This window comes from Perna viridis, chromosome 7 (genome assembly GCF_037379345.1).
Source record: "Perna viridis isolate PV_CMFRI_1.1 ecotype Kerala chromosome 7, ASM3737934v1, whole genome shotgun sequence".
NCBI lineage: Eukaryota > Metazoa > Mollusca > Bivalvia > Mytilida > Mytilidae > Perna > Perna viridis.
The window spans coordinates 260408-283732 of record NC_142451.1 but is presented as its reverse complement, the minus strand read 5'-3'; the positions used below and the strand labels follow the sequence as shown (position 1 = coordinate 283732).

Genomic DNA, 23325 nt, shown 5'->3' with positions numbered 1-23325 from the left:
ATTATAATGCTAGCTGTGCTCTGGGAAACATTTTATTGTTATACTATGCACCAGTCTACTTATAGACAGACCTGAATTAACTTTATATCGGAATTCTGATTTTTCAATGCCAGTTTTAACGTTATGATTCGTTTTTTACTGTATATTTACTTCTGATTTTGCTATTTTCTGCTTTGTTTCTTGACCTTGGAAAATTAGGTCTGTTAGTAATTGAGAATTTTGTCTGAATTCTTGGTCTTTGTCATAAACCCAGGAATATATTACACTTTACAGATCGATGTCATTGAGGTGCACAAAGGTAAACACAGTCTTATTCAGTAAAATTTAAAAATAATAGGTGAAACTAAATGATGTTGATTGTGGGTAGTAAAGAGCTCAAATGTAAATATGTGCAATACTTGAAAAAATGCATGTAAAATGCATGCTTTAAGATGTCCAGAAAGCTTTAGATCCTCACTTGATTTCATTATTCTACATAAACTGGGTTTTTCTCAAAATGTTTATTTTTGCACCAACTTGTATGTTAAAATTATGAAAAAAATGAGCAAAAACAGGTACATATTTTGTATACATCACCACAAGTAATGGCAAGGTATTATTTGATACCCTAAGAAAAATTTTGCAGTTGCGTGTCTGTCTGTCCATAAGTTGAATTTTCAGATTAATCCAAAGTACACTTTTCAAGTTATGCAATTTTTCTCTCTTTGCAATCCCCCCTTTTTTTCACCTGTATCCGGGTGAAAAATTGGGTGAGAATCTTAATGAATTCTTTTGAAATGTTGCACAGTTGTTTAGAAAAGCATTGTTCATGCTTCATTATATATATATATATATATTTTGTGTAAGTAAAAAATGAACTTAAAATAAATACATATGTACAAACATCAATAAAGACAGAAAAATACCTACAGAATGGCAAACAGCACAAAACCAAACGAAAAGGGCCCCGAAAGCAGTCTACATTTACTATGACAAAAAAGTACGTACAGAAAGGTAACAGGTAAACCTTGACAGGGGCAATGTAATGATATTGACATTACAATTAATTGCAAGAGACCGCCTTTATACCTGCATCTGTTAATCCCCTTATTAACACGTACGTTTATTCTAAAGTATTTTGAAGATACATGGACAATTTGCAGTATATATATACATGTAAATAAGTAACCAGATATCAACCACACTGGTAAAACTGGTAAACATTCATTTCATTGCATACATACTTATTGATCCTTAGCAATAATTTTGCATGAGTGCATTTACGATCACATATATTTAGTATTTATTTTTTTCTCTCTCTCGTAAAAAAAGATATCAATCTGACTTTATTATTTGAAAGTTTCAAATAACAAGAGCATGATGACGTGAATTCAAGAGAAGCATCGTCTGATGAAAGCCACATTTAAGGTGAGACAAAGCGAATTCGCTCATCGTGGCATTTTTATAATAAAGATGTAACATTTGTTCTATTTTGAATTCTTGCTACAAATAGTCCAAATAAAACTTAAACAAATAGAATGAATCAGTGCTTCATTTTTCAAGGTGATATACATGTATTGATATTATTAATATTTCTTATATAATGGTCTGCTAGAACAGTTATTCTAATTCGACAAAACTTCTTCGACTAGAAAACTCCAGCAACTCTTACAATTTCAGACTCAGAATACAACCCGAAGGACCAATATAGCCTTTTTAACAGATTTTAGTATTTTTTCGATGTATGAATTTGTATATATAGATTCAAACAAGGAAAACGAATCCCCTAAAGAATTGAATATTTTCATTTCAATTTTCGATTAATGCTCGGTAATTTTGTTGTTACCCTTATTTGAATAAAAACAATTTTCCGAATTTCGGTATGATATGAACATGCTTCGAGTTGTTACTTTTCATTTGCAGATATTTAAGAATTGCAAGATTTTTATAAACATTTTGTACAAGAAGTTTTTAAATTTATCAAAATTGGTTACTCATTCAAAATGCTGTAATATTTGATCGACGACAAATTTGTCCAGTGTGGAGTACGCGTTTTTCAATAAACGATCGGCATTCATTCTTATGACGCCGACTTTATAGCCGATCTGCCCCCCACCCCCCCCCCCAATAAAAAAATCATTAATTAGCTAGATCTCTTCATCTCAGTTTCCGCTATATAGATAACGTATTATCGTTAAACGATTATAGAGTAATCAAGGGAACCAAGGTTATAGCGGTAATCAAAAAATGTATTCCAGGGACAAAGACCAGCCATGGAAAACAGACATACACAACAAAGAACATAAAGTAACTTAAATCATACATACAAAGTAACAAAAGTAAATGAGCAACTCGGACTCCACTAAAACCTAGGAGCATAGATCAGGTGCATCGGTAGGGTAAGCGTCCTCTGCTTTTCTAGAAACACCCGCCGAGTTTTTCATAAAAAGTCAAGCGCCCGGGGTAGACAAAAAAAGGAAAGGAATACTATGACACATTAAACAAATCAGTTTTCATGGCGCAGATGGGTACACCGTAGCGGTCCACGAGTTCATGATGACGACCATAAAACTTTTGTAGTGATGACTTCAATTTTGTGGCAACATAACCCTGTTCCAAAAACCTATTTGTTAGAAGTCTAGCGCGATACAAAAAGTAGTTTCGGCAAGCTAAGGCATAACGTATGAGTGGTGAGATAAACACTGTATACACAAATAGTGAAACAAGAATAAACAGTTAATCAGAAAACTTAAAAAGCCGCACAAACACTCTGATATACTGACTATCTTATAGAGACTGTTCTAACATACATTCATTCATGGATGAAGAATGATGTAGTGGAGTGTAGGAAATGATCAGCAAGGAGAGGAGTGCAATGTGCCATATTATAATTTCGAAGAGTTTTGTGAGTGACCTATATATTCTGAATTTGGTTAACTTTCAGTTTTATTGGGCATATGGTTGGTAGAAAGGACCACGGGAATTCGAAAGCTTTCAACCAAACAAAGGTTCATTTTATGCAAAAATTCAACATATTGTATTGAGTAGAAGCAATAATAGAATAGATTTGGAAAATGTATAAACTTTTCCTCTACCATGGACGACTTCTTATGAGCAACTCGGCGGGTGTTTCTAGAAAGCAAAGGACTCTTTCCTTACTGGTGCCGCTGTCCATGCTCCCAGTTTTCTTTTTAGTGGAGTCAAGTTTGTTACTTTGTATGTATTATTTTGGTTACTTTACGTTCTTTGTTGTTTTTTTTCTGTTTTCCATCTCTGATCTTTGTCCCTGGAAAACATTCTTTTGATTTCCGCTAGAATCATGGTTCCCCAAATTACTCTTATACTATATAATAAAGAATTGTTAATATCTATTTTTAAACAATACTTAATTATATGACCATCATTTTTGCAGTTGTTCCAAAGAGCTTAGGTTAAACGATTTTGTCATGACCTTTTCCTCCAAATTCCAAACTAAATAATATTACAAATGAAACGGCAAATTTTAAATTTAGGTAAGGTCACATATACTTATTCACGATAAGAATTTCGATAAAAATGGAAAATATAAAACTCTAAGTCAAGAGACTAGGTTTTCTTGTTTAATTCGAATAAAACGTTGAAACAAAACAAATTATAAAAAAAGAAACAACAACCAAACATATATTTTTACTGCAAAAAGAAAACAAATATTGCACAGACATTGCAGACAGCATTTATCACTTAAGGTTTTTGTAAGTCATTGTATATGAACTTAGAATGATCAAATTGATAAATAAATCAATAAATATGTTCATTTCTACAAACTTATATGAAATAAGAAAGGTAACATTTAAAATTGAGTAAACATATTAAATCAGTATGTTTTGTTTGTGTTTTTTATTCGTAATTCGCATTTGGTTCAGAAAACAAAAATATATAATCCACTGAAATCGAAGAAGTGTTGATCGTAAAATAAGATATAAAATATGAAATCCAAACCCACCAAATAAAATGGGAAAAAAAAGAAAGCAAAATGTAGAATTAAACAACTTATCAATATAATAGTTACAAACAAGGAAAAAAGTAAAAAAAAAAAAGGTTAGGGTTAACAAGGTAGAAAAGTATGTCTCATCTATTGAAGGCTACTTTAAACCCGTTATTTGTGACATTGAATAATAAAAGCTAATCATAACTGCTTTGATGACTCTCTTTGAAATCCAAAACTATTCCCCCATTTAACTAAATATATAATAATAATAATCAAACACATCTCTTTCTATACTTGCATCTGTTATCTCCTTGTTTTAATGTAATTTGAATATCCATGAACAATTTGCAGTTTATAACTTATTAAACACACTACTATAACATTCATTTCGTTATACTTATTGTACTTTTGCAATATTTTTGGCATGAGTGCGTTTATGAGCTTATATTTTAAGATTTTTCCCAGTAAAATAAATAACCCAATTTGAGAATTTTTTTAAAGAAGAAATAAAGACTGGTGAAAGTAGTATTTAATGCAAGTAAGACTAACTAATACCGTGTACCAAATCCTTTTCAAAACATTTGACTCTCTCATCGTGGCGTATCATGATCATAGTAAAGACGTAACATTTGTTTGGTTTTGATCTGTTTCTACAAAAAAATTAAATAAAAACTTCAACATGAGTAGTGAAGAAATATCACCCTGGTATCTTGATAGAAGTGTTAGTTTTACCAAGATTTCATTCTTACAAATATTTATGGATAAGTTCTAGTACATTTTCTTCAAAAAGTAATCAAGGAAACCAAAATTCTAGTGGAAATCAAACTATAAACGATTAAAAAAAAAATAATAATACGATTGATGAACACTTAACATAGCTATAAAGTATATACACAATTATTATTGTATTGTACAATTTGTAAAAACAAGTAATTTAAAACTTATGAAAAATAATGATTTTCGATGGATGGATTAGGTATGATCAGTTTATCATCAGAGACGTAAAATAACGTTATAACCTAGCTGAGGTTAATGTCTTATTTACTCATTTACAATGGGCATGAAAATATTTTTTGACATCAGACACAATTTTATAACGTACTTGCTGCCTTTAATTACCAATATTTACTTAAATAAAAATGTTAACACAATTAGTAATTAAAATCGTTGAGATAAAAGTTACTTAAACATCCAAGCTCATTTTCACTTTGCAGTGAAAAAAGAACAAAAAATATAATACACAACATTTATGTCTTATACCTCCTGAAACTTGTAACATTCCCATTTAACCGTGTTTCATGTCCGTGTATCGTGTGTTTCGTTGGATTGTGTAACGTGCAGTGTGGGATTCATTTGCGCGTGCCTATCGTGTGCGTGCTTCGTGCTTCATTCTTAATAGATTTCCTTTCCTCTTTCGACTACCCCGGACTTGACTTTTTATCAGCAACTCGGCGGATGTTCCTGGAAAAGCAGAGGATGCTTACCCTACCGGTCCACCTAATCAATGCTCCCAGCTTTTCAGTGGATTCCGAGTTGCTCGTTTGCTTTTGTTACTTTTTATATATGATTTTAGCTACGTCATGTTCTTTGTTGTGTATGTCTGTGTTCCATGTCTGCTCTTTGTCCTTAGATTACATTCTTTTGATTATCGCTATAACCTTAGTTACCTTGATTACTCTTTCATGTCTGGTCTTTGTCCCTGGATTTCATTCTTTTGATTACCGCTATAACCTTGGTTCCCTTGATTACTCTTTTAGTGTATCAAGCAGCGTTCTTCTTTGTTTCCAATGCAAAAATTAGTGTTCCTTTAACATTGGAATTTGGAATGAAAACATGTCATTAAGAATTACTACATATATAAATTAATTGCTTTCAGACAATTGTAAATTTTAAATGTAATAGAATACTGCAGAATTTTATATTGGCCTTGCGAAATTATAGGGCATTCATATTTGTTCGAGGTTTTTTGTCAGATTAAATTCAATATTTCAAAACTGATAAAACAGAATCAAACATGTAATAGCCAGTTCAAAACGTTTTTGTTAACTTTCTCAAACGTCAAGTTTACTAATTAATGGAAATGGAAATGTGCCATGTATAATTAAAACGTATACTTTCCATATAAACAATTCAATATTTTTGTCAGACAAAAAAGTTAAAATTAAGCATATTTTACCCAAACTTTATTAAAATTTAATATTTTTATACTCAATGACATCGTTTTTGCATACCATGTATAATGAATATGGACACTTTTCATAACAGTGAATATTTTTGTTGTAAACAAATAAGATGTTATCATATTATTTTTATTATTATTTACAATATTTGTAAAGCGCCAATCTAAACTACATTTACTCTAAGCGCTTTACAGCATATAAATGATATACAATGCAAAGTAATCAACACCTAAAATTATACAAGAGAATGAAAATAAAAATATTATTCAGAACCATAGTTATGTATATAAGATATCAAAAAAAAAAGACGAACACAAAAAAAAAAAAAAAAAAAAAAAAAAAAATACAAACTATGTGATTAAAGTATAATTAGGTATTAAAACTTTATTTAAATAGTATAAAAATATAATACAATTACTGAATCGAAAATGAATTTTAAAAAAAATGGCAAAAGTCAAAATATTTAGGATATAGATTATATATTAACATTTAATCATTTAATTGAAAGAGTAATCAAGGGAATCAAGGTTATAGCGGTAATCAAAAGAATTTAATCCAGGGACAAAGACCACATATGGAAAACAAACATACACAACAAAGAACATAAAGTAACTAAAATCATACATACAAAGTAACAAAAGTAAATTAGCAACTCGGACTCCACTAAAAACTGGGAGCATGGACCAGGTGCACTGGTAGGGTAAGCGTCCTCTGCTTTTCTAGAAACACCCGCCAGTTTGCTCATAAATAGTCAAGTCCGGGGTAGACAAACGAGGAAAGAAAACTTTGACCCGTTGAATAAATCAGTTTTCATGGTGCTGATGGATACACCATAACGATCAACTAGTTCATGATGACGACCATAAAACTTCTGTAGTGATGACTTCAATCTTGAGGCAACATAACCCTGTTCCAGAAGCCTATTTGTAAGAGTTCTAGCGCGATACAAAAAGTCTGCGTTGTTTCGGCAAGCTCTGGCATAGCGTATGAGTTGTGATGTGAACACTCCATACGCAGGAGCCGAAGGGATGTTGCCATAGATGAAAGGAAAGTTGACAATTCTGAATGAAAAGTCATAACGTTTGTCGTAAAGTTTGGTCAATAGTTTTCCTTTACCATCGATTTCCAAGTGTAGGTCAAAATATAAGGCTGACTTCACAGTGTCTGTAGTATTCTCTATCTCAAGTTCTTTTGGGTAGATGTGATGTATCAAATCCCCGAAATTAGGATTGTTTAAACCTAATAAGTTTTGAAATACGTCTTGAAATAAGAATTAAAAAAAATAAAAAATGTTACCATTTAATAAGTAAAAATCCAAAACATAACATTACTGTGTTAAAAATACCATTGATAAAATAGAACATCAATAAAACATGATGAGTTTTCAGTCTGGATTTAAAAATGTTAATATTGTCTAAAACTCGTAGTTCACCGGAACCTTTTGTTCCATAAAGTGGAAGCTGCCTTGTTGAACCTACGATCACCGTACGATTTCGTTTTCAAGTGTCACAGAGTTCTGGGAGCGTAGTGATTTTGATGGGCGGTATAGAGTCAGAAGCTTTTGGAGATATGCTGGAGCTATACCATGCAGTGCTTTAAAAACGCATGAGTTTGTATTGACACCAGAATTGAACAGGTAACCAGTGTAGGTCAATTAAAACAGGTGTTATGTGGTCATATTTCCTGTGTCGTGATATCAATCTGGCGGCAGCATTCTGAACTCTTTGAAGTTTGTTCTAGGCACTATATTTCACACCAAATAAAATTGAATTGTCTTAATCCAATCTCGATGTTATGAGGAAACACGCTAGTGTTTTGCAAGCACTGTCCTAATGTACCAACGAATTCGGTCAATCTTTCTGATTTGAAGTAAACATGACTTGGATACAACGTAAATGTATTGTTCCATGCTTAATGACTTGTCTAAGTGTACACCAAGGTTCTTTACACAAGTTGCATCTGACACTATCGTACCATCAAGAGCTAGTTGACACTTCTTAAATTCCTTGAGTCGATGTTTCGGAGCGAAAATTAATTCAGTCTTATCTTGGTAGAGCTTTAATAGATTGCTCTTCATCCATGAGTTGTTGTCGCCAGCACAAGCTTCAAGTCGTGTGAATATTTCGGACCAGTTGTCAGTTGGTTCAATTACTAAATATACCTGCGAATCATCAGCGTAACAATGATAAAGCATTTCATGTCGTCTGCAAATTTCTCCGATAGGCTTGGAAAACATACAATAAAGTCTTGGACCCAAAACAGATCCCAGTGGATCGTCAAAGTTCAATTAATTTCAGCGTCTGCACTATCACTCCCGATCTGTGTCATACTGAGACCATAGCGGATCGTTTCAATCTTGTTAATGAAGAATGTGTTAAACTTGTTTTCTTAATCGTAACGACACTTATATTTAGGTAGAACAACTTCGTTGGAATTGCCAATTAAATTGTTTGTAAGTTTACCAGTTGTTTTTGATCATTTCCACATTAAGAGAATTTGAATTAGAAATAGTCTTTTTAAGTTTCGAAAAGCTTAATAGTAAACGTTCAGCATTTAACTTTGTAAATCAATTTATATCAATTTGTAAATCGATTGTCAAGCCTGTTTTTCTCATTCGACGTTCCGCCTTCCGGCACTCACCTTTTGAATCACGAAGGTCTGGCGTGTATCATTCACTATTATTTCTAACCGTGATAATTTTCGAAGCGGATATCTAAAATCGTTTTTAACTTGGAATTGTAAATGTTTACTAGCTGTTCCACTGATCCTGAAGACGTGTTGAAAGCAGAACGTTGAATGTCAGATTTAAATTGCGGCTATAACCATATCTTTATACATCCGACACGAAATAGTCTCTCGCTTTTTTGGTGGTTTTGAGATTTTGAGACGTGCAGATACTGCATAGTGATCACAAGTAGGCGTACCTTTATTATCGCAGATACCCGGATCGACGGTAGCTTTAACATCCTAGGGCAATGCCCCCTTATTATTAGCACATCTAAGGTGTGTCCATGCATGTGGGTAGCACCGTTGACATGTTGTAAGAGTCCATGATCCGATAGTATTTGTAAGAAAAATTCTGCGCATCGCCGTCATGTGAATCATTGACGTGATAATTTAGGTCGCCCGCAATGATTAATTCTTCTGGTTTGACGACAAGTGGGTCCAGAAAGTCTGACCACTGTTAGAAAAAAGGTCGAAAGTTTTAGTTTGTTAAATTTTGATGTAGGTGGTCGGTAAATAACACAAAGTCAACCACGGATGTCTTTAGAGCTAAGGATGCATTCTAAAAGCTCAAAGTGTGTAAACGTTCCTGATGGTTTAACAATGTCTAGGTTGATATTGCTATTATAAACAACGCGACTCCACCTTTCCGCTGTCGAGGAACACTATGAATTTTATGAGTATTTAGGAGGAGCTAAGAAAGTACAGTCTTGCCAATATTTGTCCCGTGCCATGTTTCAGTTAGTGCCAAAATTTCTATGTTGTTATCAAAAATAAAATTACTTAATGACAGAGTTTTGATTTTCACTGATCTTACATTAAGATAATGTTCACTTATTTTCTGTGGAGGAGTTCTAGGTATCTTGATTAAATTGTTCAAATTTAATGCTGAAACAGGACATTTATTATCTGTTTCCCTAGACGTGACTCGTGTTTGAATAGAAGCTTTTGAATTGCTATATTCTTATTGGTCATTGGTCTTTAGTTCTATTAAATTGCTATAACATACACCGGGGCCATGGTATTTGAATTTGGTTCGTTTGTTGGTATTTAACGCCCGAGCAGCAATATTTCAGCTATATTCAGGCGATGAACATGAAGTTGATGTTAAAATGAACATGAAATGATGATAGAATGAAAAATGGGATGGGACACAAGGATAATGGGGTCGACAAATTTTGATTGCCACTGGAAATAGGGAGAGGTGGATAGGGTCGGGCAATTTAGGCTCCTGTGGCGGAGCCCTACGGTTTCTACTCCGGGAGAATACCACAGTAGGGTTTTTTGACGTGACATCTTTCTCAACACGATGCACCACTATGGTTTGCAGTCAGGTTTTTCGTGTTATAGTCTGACATCCCCAGGATGTAGCACACCAGGAGTACCCCATTCCACCATCTAGAACACACAACCCAGTTGATCTGTAGACAGAGTGCCCTAGCCTCCGGCTAGGTTATGTGCACTAATTAGTCGCCTTTTACGACAAGCTTAGCGCTGCTGCAGACCTATTCTTCTGACACCCGGACCTGCACGGGTCATTTGAATTTGGAATCCTATGAATCTATTACAGTTCGTATTTGACGTTGAACGTTTTTGCCTCCTTTCTTTCCTCGCCTTATGCGATTGAAGGGTTTCACGAGTGCTGGACTGTATTGGCAATTACGAGTTGTGCATGGACGGTGCACAGTTGATTTTGTGTAGTTTATAAATAGTCTGAACACACTCAATGAATTCATGGCTGATTGATTACTATATGTTGTTTACTAATGGAAATAATGCATTTCACTCTAAATTGTCAATTGATGCCATCAGATTTGGAATATTAGTTAAAATAGCTGAATTATTTTAATGTCGAGTATATTTTACCAACAGATTATGAAATTGTCATATTTTTATTATCCGTGAACATTGAAAATGTGTTCCCAATGACCCATATACAACAAATATGGAAATTTCTGACATTAAAATTCCTTTTTCATATTCAGAGGAAATAGATGGTATCGCATCGGTCAAAATACTTTATAACCTAAACATTATGTATATATTACCCCAACTTTATTAAATTTCGATATTTTTTTCTCGCCAAATTTTGATTCACATACTCTTTACACTACGTTGTCACATGATAAATTGAAATTTCGTTTGAACGGATTAATTCGTAAATCCTTTGCTGATTTGAAAAGATATGTTGTTCTTGATACAAATCCATATATTGTTTTCTAAATCATCACAGGTAAAGTATGCTATACAAAAATAAGTTTTGCGATATGCTTGATTTCCTCATTGATAACAATTTTGTCACATTTGGAGGAGCTATTTTTCAACAACATGTTGGTATTCCATTGCGCACTAACGTGTTCCTCCCGTAGCCGATTTGTTTTTTATATTCGTACGAGACTTAATTTCTTCAAAATCTCGTAAAGAATAAAAATAGAAAAGATACTAAATCCTTTAAGTTTACATGTAGATAAATAGATGATGCATTGTCTTTCAACAACCCTCTTTTGGTTACCGTTAATATATCTACCAGAGCTCGAGATAAAGGAGATTACAGAAACAGGCTGTTCTGCATCTTTTTTGGACCTGCATCTCGATATGGTGTTTATAATTCACAATTGGTTCGCTACGCTGGTGATACTAACTACTCTGATACTTCATGAACGCCACGAATACCTGTGTTACAGACTCCTGAATCAGGGGTATGAAGAAATTTGTCTCAAAAGGTCTCTCACCAAATTATTTTATAGATATCAGTGCTTCGTTGAAAAATTCTAAGTTTCTTCTAAAATAATAACAAATGATTGTTTTTTTTGTAAATTGTTCTTTGTGCTGATGTGGCTTCAGATTTACCAATTTGTACAATAGCATGCAAATGCTATTTAATCACCACTGGTATATTCACGCCGTAATGGTAGAGTGAGGTTTAGCGCCGTAAAACAAGATTTAACCCATCATTTTGTTTGCAATACCTGTACCAAGTCAGGACCATTGCAACAACATCTGCTCCGTTGGTGTAACATCTATTTTGCCAGATTTATTTTTGACTTGACTTGATTATGGATCGGATTATTGTTCGGTAATTTTGTTTTTACCCTTATTCACAATCCTAGACCAATAAAAAATGTTTTCGCAAGGTATTTTAAAAAATATTTTTACACTTCCAGACCAATGTTTTCGCAATGTATCATGTAAGATAAAAATAGGCATTACTATAAATCAAAAACATATGAGCATTATGAAATTATTTACCATCTATGTGTTTATTAAAGTATAAAACACATAAATGTAAAACTACATGTACGATGTAGCAATCAATATATTACAATATTTCAGAACAGACATACACTATATCATCTATTATATTAGTTTCGTTTCCCAAGTTTATTTCCGAGATATACCAACAACAGAGATGAATATTCACGGCAAACAAGATCATTCGTGTATCGTGCTTCGTGCAACGTGTTTCGTGTGGCTTTCGTGTATCGTACGCGCGTGTACGTGTTTCGTGAGAATTGTGTGCGTGTTTCAAGTACTTCGTGTGTTTGGGATTTGGAACGTTACATGCTTCAGGAGGTGTATATGTATCGACTTTAAATAAAGCTTTTGACTTGACTTTGACTTCCGTTTGCATTTTGTTTTACAGTAAAAGTTCATTCATTGATTTCATTGAATTATCGCCATATAACTGTTTTTAAATTTGATATAAACTAATTGTCATTTTCATTTTTGATTTCCAAAAAAATATTAAAAAAAAACACAATACACAAGTATATAAAAATAATGGTAGTGAAAATTGAAGTTTAATGATTTTATTTCAACTTCGTTCATACATTTCACTTTTATCTTTCTATTAATTCAAAGTGATAAAGATACAAACAACGAATGTTTTGTTAAATTTACATTTAATAGTCGGTCATTGTTTCATTGTACATTTTTCATATGTGATGTTCAAATATTAAAAACATTTGTAAAAATGCATATTACATGATAAACAAAATAACGCTATTTTTTAAAGCCTCGACCTCCCTATCGTCATTGTGATATTTTCTGTCTCGACTTCAAAACTAAGATTATTCTGTATTATTCCTAGTTATCATATGTAGATAATATTCATATGTTTAATAAGATGAATCCATAAATGGAACAATATCCTCAAGTTAACAATGGAAATCTAAGCGTCTTGTAATTATAGAACATATCAAATACTTTCTTTTTTTCTAAACATCTAAAGCATATGATTTTATGAATTCTATGATTTTGTACAAAATCTAATCAGAAGTGAAGTATATGAAATCAACAGTTACGTGTCATTATTACTTAAAAACAAAATTTTCGTCTTGTCTATTCACTTGTAAGATCATTAAACATTTAGAAGACTTATTCTATATCTTTCAGGATGGCTGCCTGCTTCTATCACAATATACCAGAAACAAGAAACCGTATTGGAAGAGGTAGGTTTAGAGCGCTTTAAAACCTGGTGTTATCCGTCATTTTTAATCGAAAATGCCTGTATCCAATCAAGATCTTTGTATGAAGAAATTTTATACTGGATACAAAGTAACACGTCTAGCCTCAATTTTAGCTTCTAAAGGATTTCATACAATATATATATATATATATATATATATATATATATATATATATATATATATATATATATATATATATATATATATATATATTTGCGCCTTTGCCGTTTTGGGAGAAAAATTTTACTCTAAATATATGACTTTAGGCGAAACTTTGATTTAGGCGAAAAAAGTGGTGTCGCCCTTATTTTCAAGTGTGTAATTTAAGTTCTTTTACATGTTTTTATGCCTTTTCCTTTTGCATGTGAGTACCCAGTGTGCCAATTTATAACATATCTTAACCTGAAACTGATTTAGTCACGCGTTTCGATTTAATGCCCTTTCATCTGCATACCTGCCTATATCGTCAATACGTGAATAATCGTCGTTGAGCGAACTTTACAAATTCATTAATTTCTTTCTTATTTTATATATATATATTGTAGAGACAGTTGTTAACCGATGTAAAATACAGAATCACATTTTGGTAATGATTTTTTCCAAATAAACACAAAAACAATAACATTTTATTAAACACATAAAGTTTCAAAATGTAACATATACTTTTTGGTGCGTATATCGGATTACAACACAATTTGATTGGTTGGAAATATCTAACAGACAAATGACGTTTAGTCCTTATTTGGACATAGAAATTATTAACAAAATTTACTATAATGTACTATGTTGACCTAGTTAAACAAAATTTATAAAATATTGACGTGTTTTGTTTACACATAATTTGCTTTTTGTCCTTGTTTTCTGACAACAAGATGTTATGTCATAGATATGTTACACCTTTTAGTAGATACAGAAAGAAATGTTGAAATAATCAATAACGAAAGGAATGTCATTAAACAGTTTAATCATCAAACTGCATAGCGTTTTGATATGTGAAGAAGTAATTGAAGAGAAATGTTTGTCAAAATATTAGCTACTTCTGTCATATAAGATAAAGATATCTTAGAAAATTAATATTATTCTCTATCAAGGCTACCGGAGATGACAGGTGTATAAATAAACTGAAATATTCAACCAATTGCTACATTGCGGGCTTTGTAGGAGTCCATTGTTTAGTAGGAAAATTCTCACTTTATTCAATAACCACGGAGAAAAAAAAAACTTGAGATCGATGACTCGGTGTCGTTACAAGCAGATTTATTGAGGTATTTATGAATCACAGGGGCGTCGTTTACTGTCGCATTACCATTACTGGTAACGTATAAGAGATACAACAAACGATTCATAATACTAGGGTTGATACAACCCGGGGATGTATATGCCTCTACTTTAGATAACTACGTATCAGACAACGATCCTTCACAAGTTTGATTGAAAGAATTTCAAATCTTCTGCCGTTCCCAATATAAATGTAAATGGGCATTTGTATTTAATTAAGTTTTTTTTTGTTGGAATAAAAATCTTGCACTTATTGCATTCCAAACTTCTTTAATTCTTTTTTTGATTTGATGAATAATAAAATGTGATACTGATCAGATAGGTATAATCAATAAAGCATTCGCTTTCCACAAATATATCAAGTATGATATCAATTTGAACAATGGCAAACACAATTTTATAAGATCGTTTTTTCGATTTATGAATGATAAAATTCTATAACCAAGGCTAAACATACATTAGTCGTTGCAGTATATGTAATAAAACATTTCGTTAAGGGTTAAGTATTATTTTGGTTATTGCATGTCCTTCGTTGTTTGTGTCTGTTACTGATGTCTGCTTTTGTCCCTGGTATACATTCTTTTGTTTTCTGCTGGAATCTTGGTTCTCTTGATCACACTTCCTTTTGAACCAGAAAAATATCAAATTCAAGTCAACGAATTATGATGTTGATTGATAATCGTTAGGAATGTAATGGAGAAATAAGTAGGATAAATTCCCTGATCATGTTTTGTAATGCATTATTATCAATGTATCAGACTTTTCTTGTTTATTATTCGAGTTTTCTTGTAAGGCATACTTAATAAATCATTCGTCTAAGCTATTGGCTTAGTGATGACAACATTAATATGAAAGAATCATTTTTGTTTGTTCTGATTTTTTAAAATATTATTATTTACAATATTTGTATAGCGCCAATCTAAACTGCATTTATTCTAAGCGCTTTACAGCATATAAATGATACACAATACAAAGTATGTAGTAATCAACACCTAAAATTATACAAAAGAAAATGAAAGGAGAAATATTTTTCAGAACAGTAATTATGTATCTTAGATATAGAAATGTGTAAAACCACAAAAGAAAAGACGAACAAAAAAAAAAAAAAAAAAAAAAAAAAAAATACAAACTATGTAACTAAAGGATAATTAAGTATTAAAACATTATTTAAATAGTATAAAATTTTTAGACGACATGACAAACTTTATCATTGTTACGCTAATGATTCGCAGATATATTTAGTAATTGAACCAATTAACAACTGGTTCGAAATATCTACACGACTTGAAGCTTATGTTGAGGACATCAGCTCATGGATTACTAGCAATCTGTTAAAGCTCAACCAAGATAAGAATGTATTACTGAATCTAAAAATTATAGCAAAAGTAAAAAATATCTAGAAAATAGATATTTTGATCATTTCAATGAAATAAGAAGAATTAAAAACAATAAAAACAAATATTTCCATTTAAATAAAATAAAACTCCGAAACATAAAATTACTGTGTTAAAAATACCAGTGATAAAATAGATCAATAAAATCATATTGTAACAGATACAAACCCCTGCGAAACTATGTTTTGACTAAAACCCCGTGCAGGTCCGGGTGTTAAAAACATAGGCCTGCAGCAGCGCTAAGATTGTCGTATAAGGCGACTAAATAGTGCTCAGAAACCTAGCCGGGGGCTAGGCGCTCTGCCCACAGAGCAACTGGGATGTGTGCCCCAGGTGGTGGAATGGGATACCCCTGGCGTGTTACATGCTGGGGTTGTCAGGCTATAATACGGAAAACCTGACCGCAAACCATAGTGGTGCACCGTGTTGGGAAAGATGCCACGTTCCTCGCACGTTAAAGAACCCTGTTGTGGTATTCGAAAGGAGTAGGAACCTTTGCGCTCCGCCACAGGAGACTAAATTGCCCGACCTTACCCATCCCCTCTTTTTCCAGTGGCAATCAATCCTATTATCCTTGTGACCCATCCTTTTTTTTTCATTTCATGTTCATTTTATCATCCATTTCATGTTCATTGTCTGAATATAGCTGAAATATTGCTGCTCGGACGTTAAACCCCAACAAACAAACAGATGTTTTGACTAAAAGAGCACAATGTGAAGATTTATTTCGCCCTACTCCTGAAAAAAAAAATGCAGGATGTTTATATCATGCCGTTGTGTTCCAAAATTTACTGATATGTAAAGTATATTAATTCTGATATAAGGTTTAGCATTGCATTAGCAACATGAGTTTATGTTTAATATCTAGCTAAGAATGGCATACAGTAAAAAGGTAACAATTATTAACCCATAATTATTACATGCACAATACGACAAGCTTTAAAGAGTTCAAAATGCTACCACCAGATTGATGTCACGGCGCAGGAAATATGACCATATAGCACTTGGTTTAACTGACCTACACTGGTTATCTGTTGAATTCCAATGAAAATACGAACTTATCTTATGCTTTTATGCTTTATAGCACTGCATGGTATAGCTCCAGCATATCTCCAAAAGCTTCTGACTCTATATTGCCCATCAAGATCACTACGCTCCCAGAACTCTGTGACACGTGAAACGTCAAGAGTGAAAACGAAATCGTACGGTGATCGTAGGTTCGACAAGGCAGCTGCCACTTTATGGAAGAATCTTCCCAGTAAACTGCGAGTTTAAAACCGTCAGTATTCTATTATTACACATTCGTTAAACTCAACTGCAATAAATTTAAAGACGATATCTAATGCTTGATTGCACAAAAACATTGCGTTTTCATGAAATTATAAAAAAAAATATATTGTATCATTTTCATGAGTTAGGAGAATCCTCTCCTCAAAATACGCTCTTTCGGGTGAAACATATTTTTTTACAATATATCTGAACAGCTTTTAAATGTAAGCATAAGTATCATACATATACACAATTCAGCACAGATTAACTGCAATGCACATATTATTTTAGATAACTTAATGCTTTAATGCACAGAAACATTGCGTTCTCATAAAATTTTCAGATGTTTAGAATGGCTGAAACCGTTAACGACAATATGTTTTTGATCAATAAAATGTTGGGTTTGTATCTTAATATTGATGCGTTCGAGGTCATGATTCTTGGAGATGACATACATGTAGTGATAAAAAAAATATTTGTTTGATCCGAGTGACTTTCTTAAAAGATCCCATACCTGTGCATTAGATGTTGTGAGTTTCATAATAAATCAATAGGCGTAAGCTTTAAAGTATATCTTGTACTAGAAGTTATGCATTGATTTGTTGACGGATGTTGAGAGATATGAGGTCGATGAATACATGATTGCCCGGGCATGTAATGGTGAATGAGAAAGAAATTAAGATCATTCTATTACTAATTTTTTATGTAGGAATAAATTATCATGAGCCGCAGCTATATTTAGTATTTCCTTTTCTTTACATTATCCGACATTTTTATGTGATGAGAAAATCAAACTTTTAAATGTAAGCATAATTATCTTACATTTACACAATTCAGCAGAAATCAACTGTAGTTATAAAAAATCTATACTACGTTTGATCTGAATGAATTCTGTGAAAAGATTTCATATCTGTGCATTAGTTTTTTTTTGTGGTTTTCTTCATAAAACAATTGGCGTTAACTTTGACTTATATCTTGCTCTAGAAGTAATGAATTGATATGTTGACGAATATTGACAGAAATGAGGGTAATGAATACATAATTGTCCGGACATGTAATGGTGAATGTGTTAGAAATTAAGATCATTCTATTACTAACTTTCTTTGTAGGAATGAATTATCACAAGCCGTAGAGATAATTAGACTTTCTATTTATTTACATTATCCCGTTATGTGTGTTAAATGAGAAATTCAAACTTTCATCTGTTATGAATAAGTAATTATTGTTTTTTGGCTTCGAAAACATTTTGTAAATTTTGAGATGAAAGTAGCAAGAATGTATACACTATGTACAGAATATCAATTTTGCCGAACGAAGTAATTTTATTAAATTGCATACATGTATTTACTTTAAATTTTAATCATAAAAAAAAACATTTTACAGAGGGCTGCTCTATCAGTGTATACAATAATTTCTCTCAAAACAAGTATCGGAAAGCGAAGGCATAATATGAATATCCTCTATTTTTTAAGGACTTGGGCGAAATCTTTTCTCAAAGTAGACTCTTTAGGCGAAACAAAGATAAGCATGGACATTTCAACAACCCTTGTATTAAAACGTAAGTATCCGTCTTTTACATTACAACAGAAAACAACTGCAAACCACTTTCTTAAGGAATTTTTATGTGTTCATGACAGTTCGGGATGTTCTGAATCGCCAACATATATGTGTAAAAATTTTTGTGATGTTATGAAATAACATCATTAAGTAATGGTAAGTTTATAAGATAACGACAAAGCTGTTTTTTGTTTTTTTTTACATTGGCAAATATGAGTTTATTTGATAGAGTAATTGCTAAGAGTTAGGGACAATTCTTCGACTATTTATTCTCTTTTTTCCCCCACTAAAGCCCTAATGAAAACACTTTCTTTATGAAAATTATCTGACATTCCTACTTTTTAGTAGAAGATGGCATTTGACGGGTAGTAAATAAATCAATGCTTATTGCTTTTGAAAATAAAATTTTGTAGTCACACTATACCTTTTTCTTAGAGAAACTGAATTAAAGAATAAAAATAATAATAATAAGTATCCGTCTTTTACACTACAGCAGAAATCAACTGCAAAGCCCTTTATTTAGGAATTCTTATGTATTCATAACAGTTTGAGATGTTTTGAATCGCCAACATATATGTATAATTTTTTTTGCACTGTATGAAATAACATCATTATATAATGGTAAGTATATAGGAAAACGAAAAAGCTGTTTTTTACATTGGCAAATATGAGTTACTTTGATAGAGTAGTTTCTGAGAGTAAGGGACAATGAGAAATAGAAATCAATAACAAAACTTTCTATAATAATGTACTATGTTGACCTAGTTAAACCAGATTTATAAAATATTGACGTGTTTTGTTTACACATAATTTGCTTTTTGTCCTTGTTTTCTGACAACAAGATGTTATGTCATAGATGTGTTACACTTTCAAATAGATACAGAAAGAAATGTTGAAATAATTAAAAGTGAAAGGAATGTCATTAAGCAATTTAGTCGTCAAACTGCATAGCGTGTACAGTCGATATGTGAAGAAGTAATTAAAGAGAAATGTTTGTCAAAATATTAACAACTACGGTCATATAAGATAAAGATATCTTAGAAAATTAATATTATTCTCTATCAAGGCTACCGGAGATGACAGGTGTATAAATAAACTGCAATATGCAACCAATTGCTACATTGTGGGCTTTGTAGGAGTCCATTGTTTAGTAGGAAAATTCTCACTTTACTCAATAACCACGGAGAAAAAAAACTTGAGATCGTGACTCGGTGTCGTTACAAGCAGATTTACTGAGGCATTTCTGAATCATGTAGGCGTCGTTTACTGTCGCATTATCATTACTTGTAACTTATAAGAAATACAACAAACGATTTATAATACTAGGGTTGATACAACCCTGGGAAGTATATGCTTCTTCTTTAGATAACTACGTATCAGACAACGATCCTTCACAAGTTTGATTGAAAGAATGTCTAATCTTCTGCTGCTCCCTATACACATGTAAATGGGCATTTGTGTTTAATTAAGTTTTTTTTGTTAGAATAAAAATCTGTCGCGTTATTGCATTCCAAACTTATTATTTCTTTTTAATTTGATGAATAATAAAATGCAATACTGATCAGATAGGTATAATCAATAAAGCATTCGTTTTCCACAAATATATCAAGTATAATATCAATTTGAACAATGGCAAACACAATTTTATCATATTTTTATTTTTTTCGATTTATGATTGATTAAATTCTATAACCTAGGCTACACTTGCATTTGTCGTTGCAGTATTTGTAATAAAACATTTCATTAAGGGTAAAGTATTATTTTGGTTATTGCATGTCCTTCGTTGTGTGTGTCAGTTACTGATGTCTGCTTTTGTCCCTGGTATATATTCTTTTGTTTTCTGCTAGAATCTTGATTCTCTTGATTACACTTCCTTTTGTGCCAGAAAAAATATAAAATTCAAGTCAACGAATTATGAGGTATGCAATGGAGAAATAAGTAGGATAAATAATGTTTTGTAATGCATTATTATCCACAAATTCGTACTGATATAGTTATTTCTTTGTAATCAAATGTATCAGACTTTTCTTGTTTATTATCGGGTTTTCTTCTAAGGCATACTTAATAAATCATTCATCTAAGCTATTAGCTTGGTGATGACAACACCATTTTTTTTAGTTATTATTTACAATATTTATATAGCGCCAATTTAAACTGCATTTACTCTAAGCGCTTTACGGCATACAAATGATATACAATACAAAGTATGTAGTAATCAACACCTACAATTATACAAAAGAATGTGAAAAGAGAAATATTTTTCAGAACAGTAATTATGTATCTAAGATATAGAAATTTGTAAAGTAAAAAAAGACGAACAAAAACAAAACATAATTATAAATTATGTAATTAAAGCATAATTAATTATTAAAACATTATTTAAATAGTATAAAAATATTAGATAGAAATTTTCAGACAACATGACATGCTTTATCATTGTTACGCTAATGATTTGCAGATATATTTAGTAATTGAACCAATTGACAACTGGTCCGAAATATCCACACGAATTGAAGCTTATGTTGAGGACATCAGCTCATGCATGACGAGCAAGCTGTTAAAGCTCAACCAAGATAAGAATGAATTACTGAATCTAAAAATTACAGCTAAAGTAAAAATATCTAGAAAATATATATATATTTATCATTTGAATGAAATAAAAAGAATTAAAAACAATAAAAAATGTTTCCATTAAAAAATAAAAATTCAAAACATAACATTACTGTGTTAAAAATGCCAGTGATAGAATAGATCAATAAACTCATATTCTAACAGATACAAAACCCTGCGAAACTATGTTTCGACTAAAATAGCAGAATTTGAGGATTTATTTCGCCCTTATCCTGAGAAATAAATGCAGAATGTTTATATCATGCCGTTGTATTCCAGAATTTACTGATATGTAAAGTATATTAATTCTGATATAAAGTTTCGCATTGCATTAACAATATGAGTTTATGTTCAATATCTAGCTGAGGATGACGTACAGTAAAAAAGAAACAATGATTAACCCATAATTATTACGTGCACATTACGACGTTACGGCACATTCTGCCCTTTCATGGTTTCTCTCGTATTTACAAAGAAGGACTCAACAAGTATCCGAGGAAGCCATCCAACCCAATTCGATCAAATTAAACTTTGGCGTTCAGCAGGGACCTGTTTTTGGGTCCAGAGTTCATTGTATGTTTTCTTAGCCTATCGGATACACTTGGGCAAAGATTGACCGAATTCGTTGTTACATTACGGACAGTGCTTGCAAAACTCTAACATCGAGATTGGAATACGGCAACTCCCTTATACATGGCGTGAAATCTAGTAGCTTGAACAAGCTTCAAAGAGTTCAGAATGCTACCGCCAAATTGATATTACGGCGCTGAAAATATAACCTAATAGCACTTGGTTTAATTGACCTACACTGGTTACCTGTTGAATTCCGATGTCAATACATACTGATCTTATGCTTTTTTATAGCACTGCATCATGTGCATGGTATAGCTCCAGCATATCTTCAAAAGCTTCTGAGTCTATACCGCCCATCAAGATCACTACGCTCCCAGAAATCTGTGACACTTGAAACGCCAAGAGTGAAAACGAAATCGCACGGTGATCGTAGGTTCGACAAGGCAGCTGCTACTTTATGGAACAATCTTCCCAGTGAACTGTGAGTTTTAAACTATAAGTATCCTAATATTACACATTCGTCAAACTCAACTGCAATAAATTTAAAGACGGAATCTAATGCTTGAATGCACAAAAACATTGCGTTTTCATGAAATTATAAAAAATATATTGTATCATTTTCATGAGTTAGGAGAATCCTCTCCTTAAAATACGCTCTTTCGGGCGAAACATATTTTTACAATATATCTGAACAGCTTTTAATTGTAAGCATAAATATCATACATATACACAATTCAGCACAGATCAACTGCAATGCATATATTATTTTAGATGACTTCTAATGCTTTAATGCACAAAAACATTGCGTTCTCATAAAATTTTGAGATGTTTAGAATGGCCGAAACCGTTAACAACAATATGTTTGATCAATAAAATGTTGGTTTTGTATCGATTCGTTCGAGCTCATGATTCTTGGAGATGACATACATGTAATGATAAAAAAAATATTTATTTGATCCGAGTGACTTCTCTTAGAAGATCCCATATCTGTGCATTAGTTTTTGTAGGTTGTTTCATAACAAAACAATAGGCGTTAACTTTCAAGTATATCTTGTACTAGAAGTTTTGAATTGATTTGTTGACGGATGTTGAAAGATATTAGGTTGATGAATAAATAATTGTCCGGGCATGTAATGGTGAATGTGCTAGAATTTAAGAAAATTCTATTGCTAAATGTCTTTGTTGGAATGAATTATCACTAGCCGTAGAGATAATTAGATTTTCTTGTTATTTACATTATCCCGATATGTGTGTGTAATGAGGAATTCAAACTTTCATCTGTTATGAGTAAGTAATTATTGATTATTGGCTTCGAAACAATTTGT

The 23325-nt window shown here is 32.1% G+C and overlaps 2 protein-coding genes across 17 annotated transcripts in view; both read left to right on the top strand.

The window, feature by feature from the left end:
* Window positions 1–4385: 4385 nt before the first annotated feature.
* The window catches only part of LOC148610844 (uncharacterized), a 109046-nt gene continuing 90106 nt past the window's right edge, over window positions 4386–23325 (top strand). For 2 of the 9 annotated variants that reach the window (XM_088590592.1, XM_088590590.1), the window contains exons 1-2: window positions 9703–10705; window positions 13246–13301. In XM_088590592.1, coding sequence (XP_088446718.1) covers window positions 10699–10705; window positions 13246–13301 — 63 coding nt within the window. In that variant the 5' untranslated portion in view covers window positions 9703–10698. Of the gene's footprint in view, window positions 4485–6484; window positions 11574–13245; window positions 13302–23325 lie in introns of those variants that run through there. The other 7 variants (XM_088590585.1, XM_088590587.1, XM_088590588.1 and 4 more) reach the window with 7 other exon arrangements.
* Window positions 17802–23325, top strand: part of LOC148610847 (uncharacterized) — a 32694-nt gene continuing 27170 nt past the window's right edge. For 3 of the 8 annotated variants that reach the window (XR_015923968.1, XR_015923967.1, XM_088590594.1), the window contains exons 1-2: window positions 17802–18818; window positions 22292–22481. Coding sequence is in view for 2 of the 8 variants with exons in the window: in XM_088590594.1 (XP_088446720.1) it covers window positions 18710–18818; window positions 22292–22481 (299 nt within the window). In the remaining 6 variants the exon portion in view is untranslated. Of the gene's footprint in view, window positions 18819–21660; window positions 23288–23325 lie in introns of those variants that run through there. The other 5 variants (XM_088590595.1, XR_015923970.1, XR_015923969.1 and 2 more) reach the window with 5 other exon arrangements.